Source organism: Dermochelys coriacea, chromosome 4, assembly GCF_009764565.3.
Source record: "Dermochelys coriacea isolate rDerCor1 chromosome 4, rDerCor1.pri.v4, whole genome shotgun sequence".
NCBI classification, from domain to species: domain Eukaryota; kingdom Metazoa; phylum Chordata; order Testudines; family Dermochelyidae; genus Dermochelys; species Dermochelys coriacea.
Window position 1 is genome coordinate 97959408 of NC_050071.1, and position 12922 is coordinate 97972329.

The following is a 12922-nucleotide window of genomic DNA, read 5'->3' on the forward strand; positions in this document are numbered from 1 at the left end:
ATTGCTCCAAGGAAATAAGAAATAAACAGAAATACTCTTTACCTCTACCATTATTTTACATTTAGTATTGAAAAATTGTATTTGGGTATTTAAAATCTTAAACACTTTTTCATGCTTAGCATATATAATAAATAAAAGGAATTGTACCGGTTAGTTTTGTTAGAGCGGTATGCTAATCCCCTAGGGGTATTATATTACCAGGACCTTTAATGCATTTACACTTAAATCTGTTGTTTGATATAGTGAATGGATCTAACTGTTTGGCTAGATGGCAAAATGCAGTAATAGACAAATTAACTTTTCACTATATTAATAACAAATTCAGTCATTTTTAAAGATACATTGATATTTGCCCCATACAAGAAAAGTCTGTTTTTATGAATAGTTGCTAATTTTGATTATGTTCAGATTTACTTTCATGCTAATTTAAACTGAGTAACCACCAAATTATCAATCATGAAATTTTACCTATGATTTGCTGTTTTTATGAACAGAGAATTTATTTTCATTCTCTAACATGTAGATGTTAAATAAAATATCTGTATATTCAAACCAAGTTTTCAAATTATATATAGTTTCGATCTTTAAACATGAAACAAAAACTCTATTTATATTAATCATAACATCAACACTGCATAAAATCATAAATAGTATAAACAATCATTTTTATTTTTAATGAATATTCTGAGAGGTTGTTTATCATCATTTCCTTGGACAGTTCTATTTATGAAATCCATATTTTACTATGTAAAAGATGTACTTTTTTCAGAATCTGTTTGATCAGGTCATGCGCTATTTGCAGTACCTATTCTAACAAATACTTTGAAATAAGAATTATTTAAATGCTGCCGAATAACTTATGTATTTTGATTTGCAGTTGTATGCATCTATTTTCTGATTTTGTTTATTTTTTTGTATTACCATAGGGCCTAGGAGCCCTAGTAATGGACTAGGATCCTAGGTGCTGTACAAACACACAACAAAAAGTCTGTTCCTGCCCAAAGAAACTTAGTCTGTAAATCAAGAGACAACAAATGGATGCAGAAAGCTGGGGGGGGGGGGGAGAAGGGGTGTAAGTACAAGTAAACAGGCAATATTGGTCCGCATGATGGGCAATGATCTCAGCACACCAGCAGCCTAACAGCTGTCAAGTTTTTGGTAGGAATCATGGCAAAGGAGAGTTTTGAGGAGGGATTTGTAGGAGGATAATAAGATAGCTTTGCACTACTGTATGCCTTGGAAACGTGGCAGATGATGTGGCAGGAAGCTGAATGCATTTCACTAGCTTTGTTTGAGAAGAATCTTGGGAATTCATTGGAGAGATTGTGTAACCAATCTGAAATTGTGTTGCGCTGCCTGGGTCAGCAGACAATGGACTCAGTAATCAGACAGGGATGGCTATGGTGGATGGGCCATGTCAGCAGGCTTCTCTGAGGCAGAAGCACAAGGTCTGTCTTAGACTGGATTTCACCCAAAAGGAAGAGAAGACATGTACAACAAAGACCAACCTATTTCAAGATGATCCAGAAGGATGTTGCCATCATGGAGACAACTTATAATGGAGTCAAACATTTTGCTCTGGACAGAAAGTGGGGAAAAATGGGTTGCCTTATGTGCCATGAGGCACTAGAAACCCTAAGTCTAAGTTGATAACTTGATCGCGAATGAGGGATGATAGGCCGGGTGGGGACTGATTGTAAAGGACCTTGCAAGTGGCTCCAATGGAAGCATTTAAAAATCTTGGGAGTGTTTGTGCATGTTTGGGGTTAAACTTCATGCATGTGCTTAATTCATTGAAGTTAATAAACCGTTCATGTGCATAAAGTGTTTGCAAGAAAAGGATCTTTTGTAGTCTATAAAAGGTGGTTGGGTTGGAAGGAAGTGAGTTGTTATAAATTTGGGATTTCTGTTAGTGTACATCATCAGTTAAGGCCAACATTTCCTAATGATAATCTAAAATCAAAGCGAGAGAGAGAGACCGTATATTCCTTAATTACAATCTATGTATGTTTAATACAAGAAATGACATGTCACAAAACTAGGGAGAGGAGACAGATTTTCCCCAAAGAGCCACATAATAACAATTTACCTTTAAAATTACCTTTTTTATTTTCTTTTTCTATATATGATATGAACTTCTCATTTTAATTGTCAAAACAGCTATGAAAAAAACTAATTTATTGCAATTAATATTATATTAAAATTAAATCACAGGAAAAAAAGCTCCTGGTTTTTATATGTTGAACTGAGATCAGAATACTGTAATTTTTTTAAAGTCGTTAGTCAAAAAGTAACATTTTATTCAATAGATACTGTTAGAGGAATTTTCATTTGAAGGATTTTTTTTAAGGCTATGAATCCTTAATTAGCAAGGTAATCTGTAGTATTTCAGAGCTCATGGATAGGTCATGGAATTAATGTCATCCAGATGTCCAGTATTACAGAGTAGATATCTTTGTGAAGTGCTGATGTAATAACATAAAATAATTTGGCTTGTAAGCACTCTCTCTAATGAATCATTCTGTTTGCTTTATGGCAAGATTATTATAAAATCATGACTGGTGTGGAGAAAGTAAATAAGGAAGTGTTGCTTACTCTTTCTCATAAAACATGAACTAGGGGTCACCAAATGAAATTAATAGGCAGCAGGTTTAAAACAAACAAAAGAAAGTATTTTTTCACACAATGCAGTCAACCTGTGGAACCCCTTGCCAGAGGATGTTGTGAAGGTCAAGACTATAACAGGTTCAATAAAGAACTAGATAAATTCATGGAGGATAGGTCCATCAATGGCTGTTAGCCAGATGGGCAGTGATGGTGTCCCTAGCCACTGTTTGCCAGAAGCTGGGAATGGGCAATGGGATAGATCTCTTAATAATTACTTGTTCTTTTCATTCTCTCTGGGGCACCTGGCATTGGCCATTGTTGGAAGACAGGATAGTGGGCTTAATGGACCTTTGGTCTGACCAAGTATGGCCATTCTTATGTTGTTAGTACTTATTTCCAAAGCCTCTTACCATTTCTGTCCTCCTGGGATAGAAATTTGTAACTCAGAGGGGTTCCTTCTCCTTCAATACCTTGTTAGGCAGCACAGCATCTGAGAAAGTGAAATCTTTTAGTTCTTTCTGTTTGGTGAAGGCCCCTTTCATACAGAAACAATGTGTTCTCTCTGCATTATCATAGGAGTGTAGAAGTTGAGGAGTGCTCTATTCTCTTGTTTTGTTAAGGAGTAATGACCGACATTAAGAGAGAGACACAAAAAGATGCCTTGATAGTTCCAGTCATTAAAGGACCTATATGCTAAGTATGAAAAGGAGGGGAGATGGCAGAGTCATGTGAGGCTTGGTCTACACTACCCCTTACGTCTGTATAACTTATGTCACTCAGGTGAATATGCCCACCCCACCCCCCTTGAGCAACGTAAGTTACACTGATCTAAGTGCCGGTTTGGGCAATGCTATGTTGGTGGGAGAGTTTCTCTTGCCAACATAGCTACCATCTCTTATGGAGGTGGATTTATTATGCCAATGGGACACCTCTCTCCCATTGGCAGAGATCGTCTTCACCAGACACACTACAGTAGTGCCCTGAATTTTCCTCATGCATGGCATCAGACGTAGGTCTTTTGAAGCAGCAGTGACCTGATAAGCTGTGTGGGGCTCCAGTCTTTATCCTTCCCCTCTGCCCACACTCAGGGGGTTTAGTTCTCTCCTGTATCCTAACTCCACTTGGTGAAGAACAATGTGGGGGCTATCAGAGAACTGCTTTACAGCTCTTTGATTTTATGGTCTGGTATGGACTGGGAATGGTATATGTGTTTGGAAAAGAGCTCCTTCTGTGCTTCCTTCTTTAAATTCATTCATTTGGAGATGCATTCCGATATCAAGAAAGTATTCTCTTTTCAGAATGAGTGACAGAGATCAGGAATCAGATCCAGAACTTCAAGTTTGTGTGCCAGATCACTCTCAAGTACATTGTGCATTCTATGTTAACATGGTTCTATAGGCCAGGCTCTATTTTAAGTTGCTAAAATATGGTTGGTTTTCAAGCAAGGAATAGCAGTTTCTGGAGAATTTGACTCAGAGTTGGTTACTTTGGGAAGTTTTATCCCTGATATAGTGGAAGGATTCCTATCTTTTTGAGACTGAACTGACAAACTCAGAATGGACTTACATCACAAAGGCTCCAGCAAACTGAAAATGGACAAAAGAAGCATCTCCTTTATATATTTACATCCTTGCAATGAGGATTGTCTCAGAATGCTGTTGAGATTTCAGAATTCAGTGATGTGATGGTGGGGCTTGACATCCTGACTATTGTGTTGTTGATCAAGCAAGGTGGATTTTTAGATGGGCATCTGTGGTCCAAATATATCTGCTTCTAAGTTATTGGGAAACACCTGCACAAATAACAGAGCCTGAGAAAGGCGGGGGGGAAATATCTTGTCAGACAGTGTAATTGACCAAATGATTTCTCCAGGAGACTGGTTTCTAAATCCAAATATCTTTGATTTGATTGTCCAAAGATGAAGCCATCCAAGTATAGACCTGTTTGCTTCAGCAGAAAATCATCTTAAGCCAGTGTACTGTAGATGATATCCAGGTCCAGGAGCAACTTTATGGGTACATTCTTAACAATTTGGAACCATGTTTCTTTGCCATGCTTTCGGTCCCCTGTACCAGATCCACAGACTACAAGGGAATATTTGTATTTTTATGGCTTGGTTGTTCATGTTAATGCTTCCATGGTGTTTTATCAGATCGCGGGGAAAGTTTGTTTTCCCCCTGTTCTGAGGTCGGGTGTGGAAGCTATGAGAACACTCATTTCTAAAAAGAAAAGGAGAACTTGTGGCACCTTAGAGACTGACAAATTTATTTGAGCATAAGCTTTCGTGAGCTACAGCTCACTTCATCGGATGCATGTTAATCTCTAAGGTACCACAAGTTCTCCTTTTCTTTTTGCGAATACAGACTAACACGGCTGCTACTCTGAAACCACTCATTTCTAAAGTTTGTGAGTCTCTCCAAGACAAGCCTATCCCAACATTTTGACAGTCCAGGTCTCTGGTCTTAGGGCCATTCAGGAAAGGTGCAGTACAGTTTTTTTTTTTTTGTTTTAAACACCTTGAGGAGGGGACATCATTTTGAAATGTGGTGCTTGGAGGACCGATAAAATAATTAATTTAGTCCTGATAGTTCAGGTTAGTTAGAGTTTTTCATCAATTGTTATAAAGTTATTTGTTCTGTCAGCAGATATTCATTTTTGAATCATTACTATAGCAATGAAAGCACTCAGCAAGTTATAGAGAGATGAGGATTTAATCAAATAAAGTGTGTAAAATAAGACTAAAAAAATCTTGTGTTCTTATTGACTCTTCTGCTTGTGAGTCTCGGTGAAGTAGAATGGCCACTAAGAAACTGAAAATGTGCATCCCCAGATGAAGAAACAAAATTAATAAGTTAATCATATTTTTGTAACTTTCCTATCTTTGGATAAACTTAGTTTGTTTATAGAGAGCGTATTAAGTTGGAGAGTTGAGGAATTTCTTTAGTCTCAAGAGTGACTTTCTTTTCCCCAAGGCTGCAAAGGGCTGACAGACCTGAAGTTTCCCTCCATCCTGCATTTCTCTGCCATGACACAGTGCCTGCAAACAGAATAGTTTATTTCTGTATGTATGTGTATTGAATTTCTTCAGAAGAGGAAAAATGTGTGCCGCATGCTTGTCAGCCAGATAGTGCCTTCAACTGCATCTTTTGTTACAGAAAAACAACAATGATCTCACTAGTGTATTAATCTGAGCCTTCTATCCAGTCTGTATATTATGATAAATAAAATATTGTCAAATGGTCATTATTTTCCAAGCAATATAATATTATTATGGTACCTTCTAGAGGCAAGGGCTTTGCGGTGCTGGGCATTGTACAAACATATAGTATAGAGACAGTACTAAGTGTATTTGGATATTATAATACTTGCATATCAGTAATACTTAGAATCAAAGTTTATAAATTATGATTGGATGCAAATTAAATTGGTTTTTATCTACCTGTAAAGATACTTGTTGTCCTACCTTTTCAGAAAAAGTTGAATACTACTTCTAATGCTACTGTACCTCCGCTTCTAATGCTACTGTACCTCACACCTTTATATAAGCTGTGATTTGAGAACATAGGATGCTCGCATTTTATTTTAACTTCATTATCAAAGTTTTCTGAAACTTAGAATCTGTGTTTAAAGTAAAGAAAGCTGGTTGAGCAAAAATTTATATATTGTTTTCTGCTCTCTGACCTGATTTAAATGGATTTTGAAAAAATTGTCATCAAATGTCTCTATTAACATGTATTGTTTTACATAATAATTTCAGACTTCGTCTCTTTTTGTCTCTTTGTCCATTTGATTTTTTCCCGTTACTCATTTTTCTGTTCTAATCATTTTTAAACTGGGATATGTAGGTGGCAGTAGGGGAAATAGTGAAAGTGACCAATGGGGAGCATCTCCCAGCTGATCTCATCAGTCTGTCATCAAGGTTAGAATAAAACTGGTTGCACAGTGTATGTGGGTCCTCATGTACCAAATTTGAAAAATGTAGTTCAATTTTTTTCTGAATAGCTATGTTGATATCAACTGTCTTAAAAACAAACACATTACAGAGGTGAATTTTATTGAAGTAGAAAAGATTTAGTTTATCAAGATATTTATATAGGTTATTAAAATGTATAAATGTTCAGTAGCATTCCCAAATACTGCAAAATTTGTTTCACTCCTCCCTAATATATTTTTGTATTATATTCACGGAAATTATGAAGCAAATTTTCATAAAACAAACAGTCGTGAAACCATAGTATAACTTTGCATGTTGTACTTTAGGCAAGTTGAGAGGAATACATTTGAACCATAGCCAACTAATTGTTTTCAATAAACTATATAATATAACAAATTATTAACATTTGATACAATTTTATTAGGACCCTCTGCACAAAGTTGGATATTGCACATTATGTACTGCATGTGATGGAAAAATAGTTCCATTCTTGTGTGTAGTGAAAATTGCATGTTTCTTTGATATACTTCAGCTTTATACGAGTGTTTGTATTGTGGCTGCACCTTGTTTTGTTTTTCACTAACAAATCAAACAGCCTGCCATGATCTAACTGTAATCTGTTTACTTTGCATTCTACCAAAATGGTTGCAATTTAGCATGTCTCTTATTTGTAATGTCTTTGTTGCCTTAGCTTTTTCAAAGTGCTTCATAAATGTGTTTATTTTTGACTGTTAAACTAATGAAAAATTAGACACATGCATTCATTGAATCAGCTATACAAAAACAATCTAAATGGAAGTCTGTCATTTACATTCTTAGAAAAGTTGCCCAAGAAAAAAATCAATGAGATAATTGTGATAATTAAATGTCATATTTTAATAGCATACAGTTAAAATATGAAGAAGTAATCCATACATTTTAAAAAATTCAAAATATTTGCCACAAGATAAAGTTAATGGCACATTGGCTACTATTCATCATTGATTAAAAACGTGCTTTAAACTTTCTCTATGTATTTATTTAATAATATTGAATTTCCAATTTAATTTTTTAAAAAGGAGAGTAAAAGCATTTTCTATTTAAAACCTACAAGATTTCAAATCACTGTAGAGATTAAATTCCTATTTATTTACTTCTAGTGTTTCTAATGACTTCCTGGGCCCTTACAAAAACAAAGTTAAATTTCTACCACAGATCTAAATTATTGATTCTGTGCTCCTGTCCAGGAACTGACAGCTGAGTAAAACATTTCAGAAATCTTGAACCCATCATTCCTGACTCTGCTGCTTACTCACCATGTGACCTTAGGCAAGTCACTTGATGTTTCTGTGCTTCAATTTCCCCATCTGTAAAATGGGACTAATAATGTTTACTCAATTTGTATCTGAAAATGTCTTACTAAGAATGAAAAGTGGTATACAAATGTTTATTATTATTTGTTAGTTAATATTTAAGACTAAGTCTGTTGACATGGAAATATGGTATAATGATCATACATGGCGGGGTGGTAGGGTATCAACCACTTATCAGCATGAGTCTGAATAAATGCATGACTCCAGTTGCAGTATCTTGTATAAACTCAAACTTGTAGTCTCATTGCTTGAGAACAAGGTTTACATAAAAAGAGGGAAGACCTCTTTGGGAGCTAAATGGCAGTATATCAATTGTGCATGTCTGTTATAAAGAAATATACTAATAGACCTTTTGCAAATGAACTGGAAATATCTGGAATATTCTGATCAGCTGTTAAATGTAAATTAGTGAGCACATGTGAACCTTGAATAGGAAGCTTTCTAATTTTCTGGAAAACTCCAATTATATATACACATTTTTCTTCATAGTTTTGATATATTTATGGCAGACATTTTCTGAAAATGTGAATGACTTAATAATTTTGCACAACTATTTGTCCCTAGGAGCTTTTTATCTGCGGGCTTTTATAAAAGGAAATTTAATATATAAATATATTAAGAGATTACAGAAAGCTTTTACATGTCAATAAATTATTATATTTGTTACAGTGATATATTAAAAGATAATTGCTTTATTTTTTTCTAAAATAAGTGAGCCACAAGCCATGTGCTACATTGAAACATCAAATTTAGATGGTGAAACAAACCTAAAAATTCGACAGGTAAGAATGTATATGTTTTCAATATATTAGTTACAGATACTTTAAATATCTGATTGTCTTCTTTCTGTGTACAGTTATTTCAATATAAGGATGTACTGCTGTTTGTTAAGAAATATATGAAAGAATGTTTTAGGAGGCTTAATTGTGACAGACTTCACAGAGTGGTGAATGTTAAAAAGGGATTTTAATGTAAAGAAGTTCAGTGGCTGTTAGTGAGTAAAAATGTTCAAAAGCCCAAAAGTGACTTAGGAGCTTAAGGGGCAGATATTAAAGATTTTTAGGCCCTAAGTTCTGTTTTCAAAAATAACATGGGCATTCAGAAGCCTAAATCTCATTGAGTATCTAAATTGCTTTTTATATGGGACTTAGGCTTCTAAGTCACTTAGGCAATTCTGAAAATTTCACCCCCAGGCTTAAAGGATAATGTGGAAAAAAGCATAAAGATAAAAAGCTAGGAGTAGGCTACAAAGGGTATGGGTAGCGAGAGGAAGGGAACAGAGTTGAGCCTTGAAGGTGACTATGATAAGCGTGAACAGATAGTGAGAAAATTGCAGTAGTGATGTAGGGGATGATCAACACAAAAACAAGAAGTTTGACTAGAGGTCAGAAAGATAGTGTCAGATTACTGAGATTTTTTTTATAGAAAGAGGAAGGGAATTGTTGGCAGTATGGAAATGTGGTGAGATGGAGGAATTTAGATAATATGACACAAAGATTGTAAGTTTGTGTGATTAGGAGAATGAAGTTAACAACAATAGTGAAGAAAGGAAATAATGGAGAGAATTTGATACGAAAAGATTTGAGGTTCACTTTTAGTTACTTTGAGTTTGAGATTGAAAAAAGAGAGTGCAAGAGTGGAGAGATAGTTGAGTCACCTATACACAAATAATAGTTGAAGCTGTGTGTAAGCAGCTGAGGTAATCTAGAGATCAAATTATGAGATACTGAAATTTATAGAAATAGAATCATAAGGTTAGAAAAGACTGCAAGGGTCATTTAGTGTCTAACCCCCTGCCTAGATGCAGGATTCGTTGTGTCTAAACCAATGGTGGGCAATCTGCGGCCTGCAGGCTGCATGCAGCCTGTCAGGATAATCCGCTGGTGGGTTGCGAGATGTGGCGCGGGCCATAGGGACATGCTGGATGCCGCTTCCTGCAGCTCCTATTGGTTGGGAACGGTGAACCTCAGCCACAGGGAGCTGCAGGCAGCCGTGCCTGCGGAAGGTCAATATAAACAAACTATCTTGCGGCCCGCAGCGGATTATTCTGACAGGGTGCAGATTGTCCACCACTGATCTAAACCATCCAAGATAGGTGGGTATTCAGCCTCCTTTTGAAAACCTCCAGTGAAGAAGCTTCCATAACCTCCCTAGGCGATCTGTGCCATTGTTCTACTGTTCTTACAATATGGAAGTTTTTCCTGAGATTTAATCTAAAATCTGCTGTGCAGTAGTTTGAACCCATTGCCTCTTGTCCTTCCCTCTGTGGCAAGAGAGAACAACTTTTCTCCGTCTTTATGGCAGCCTTTCAAGTATTTGAACACTGTTGTCCTATCCCCTTAATCTCCGCTTTTTCATACTGAACATACTCAGTTTCTCAGTCTTTGTTCTTATGGCTTGCATTCCATCCCTTTGATCATCTATGTCACCTCTGGATCCCTTTCGGTTAATCTACATCCTTTCTCTACATTGGGGACCAAAATTAGACACAGTAATCCAGCCAAGGCCTAACCAGTGCTGAATAGAGCGGTAATGTCACCTCCTGTGACTTGCATGCTATGCCTCTGTTAATGCAACCTAAAGTAGCATTTGCTTTTTTTGCAACAACATTGCATTGCTGAGCTAGTGATCCACCACAACTCCCAGATCCTTCTCAGCAGTGCTGTTGCCATGCCAGTTATCTCCCATTCTGTATTTATACATTTGGGTTTTCTTCCCTAAGTATAGCACCTTACCTTTGTCTTCGTTGAATTTCATTAGCTTCATAGTCTGTTGTATGTATGTAGAAAAGCTTCCTAAATATAAAGGTATCAATCAAATTTTCAGTGTATACTGTACATATATTACTTCATTCTAGAAACTAATGCCATGGTGATGAATTTTAAACAATTTATATTATGTATTCCAAGCTATAGAGCCAGACTGTGACTTCTTAAGCCTTGTCTTGTTTTTTTTTGGAGAGGGAAAGCATTGTGGAGGGCTGCACATGAGTGACAGCTTGACTACCCCAGAATTTCTCTTAAGAGTCAGAAAGAGAACATGATGCAGATCTATCAGCCTTTTGAAGGATGCGGAAAGCATTCTCCTCCATACTGGGCCACTTCCGCTGCCTGATGTGGATGGATGTTTGTTTGGGATTACGACTCTATCTTTCATCCAGATCTCTTTCAAGAGGCTAGTGCTACCATAATTACTGGGCAAGAACTGTCCCTGTGCTCTCTGATACCATTCTGCTGAGACCCTCCATTGAAGCTCCCTTCCCCTGTTGTGCAATGTGTGCAATGCCAGACAATCTGAATATATGAATAATTGAATAATATATAGGTTAAGTTATTATTTTATATTTTGTTTGTTGTAAATTACTTTTATAATATAGTGTTACAACAAACTTTGTTTACAGGGTTTGCCATTGACATCGGATATAAAAGACATTGACAGTTTGATGATACTTTTGGGCAGAATTGAATGTGAAAGCCCAAATCGACATCTGTATGATTTTGTTGGAAATATCAGACTAGATGGGCATGGGTACGTAAACATCTGAGTAAAACATTTCAATATGTTTTAAAACCTACTGTTAAATCTCTTGAATTGTAGTACAAATAGCTGAGTCCTTCCTCAGCTAACATAGTTTCCTTTTCAACTGAGATTCTAATGTAAAAGGTTATATTTGTGATACCAGGAACTTTAGGTCATATAGTAAGCAACTTTCAGATGCTAATAATATAAATATGAAGCAATGCTAATTATAAATTCATTCCAAAGATGATTTTTGAAATCTATCTTAATCACTCATCCTGCTAATCTCTTCCATTCCCTCATGCTTTAGTTGGGGAGTCTTTATTCTACAATATAGATATAAAAAGGATATAAAAAGGTCTCTTGGCTTGTGTCTGGAATGGACCAAATCCTTTAGTATGTACATCTCCATTTTTGTTTAATTTGACAAGAACACATTAAGTCAAATTGTGTTCAAGAGAACTGTCTGAATGTCTGCCTGATTTTCCATTGTTACTCATCAGGTATTTATCTAAAGATAGACAGCCTAAGTGTGGTTTCAATACCCAGATTTTCAGATTAGCTTCATGGGAGTTCTCAAGATGCCTGATGCTTACGAAATGTTGTGTCGAATCTGTTGTGGTGTAAAAACAAGTTTGGCTTATTAGTGTGACAAAATGAACCTCTATGTTCAGAGTAGCCCAGTTCTGTATCCCCCAAGTCTTATTTTATAGGCTCTCTCTATTTCTGTAGTTGAAAGTCGGAGAGGTATTTTATTGCTCTGTATACAATATTTTTCCTGTTTACATTTAGTGATAATATGTGTTTTGTTTAAGAACTTGGGTTTGGTGGTTGGGGTTTTTTTTTGTTTGTTTTTGATCCTGTAATCAGTTTTTAGCAATTTTTTGTTTATATATCATTTTTATTTACTGACTTCTTACAGATGCATTCCTGGAGTTTTCAGTTGTAAGAGTGTGGATCTGTTATAATTCTACTATATTTGTCATTAAAGAAGAGCAAAACACTTACCTATAATTCTTCTCTGAAGGTAATAATTATAGATCCACACATCCATCCTCTTTCCTGTTAGGAAAAAAGTGTATTTTTGTTCTAAATTTCATTGACATTTTTTAATTTGGTTTAAAAAGAACGTTGAAAGTGCTACTGGCTGTTATGCCTCAACAGCATGTAGGAGCATGCCATCTGCTGGTAAAGCGATATAATATTTCAGAAATTTAATTTTGGAGGTTTTGGAACAAGCATTTTGTTCAAAAGGATAGTCCCAAAAGTGTGGCTCTAGTGTAATATGTACCTTCAGAGAACAAGAATTAAAGGTAAATATTTATTTTCTGGATCCTGTCCTCTTCCCCACTGTAAGAAATTTGCATTGTACTACTTCCTGCAAATAATAGAAGTAGGTCAGACTTGTCCACCAGCTTTAAGGCTTTGGTCAGGCCCCTTTTGCTTTTGTGCCAGATTCTGTGCCTCCGATAGGGTAACCGGAGTGACAGTTTGGTGTTCCCACATTATC

The 12922-nt window shown here is 36.0% G+C and overlaps 1 protein-coding gene across 1 annotated transcript in view; it reads left to right on the forward strand.

Moving 5' to 3' along the window:
• Positions 1-12922, forward strand: part of ATP8A1 (ATPase phospholipid transporting 8A1) — a 262923-nt gene that overhangs the window by 55382 nt on the left and 194619 nt on the right. Inside the window, 3 exon segments of the mRNA XM_038400205.2 lie at positions 6453-6526; positions 8606-8675; positions 11294-11421. Of these exon segments, the coding sequence (XP_038256133.1) occupies positions 6453-6526; positions 8606-8675; positions 11294-11421 (272 nt within the window).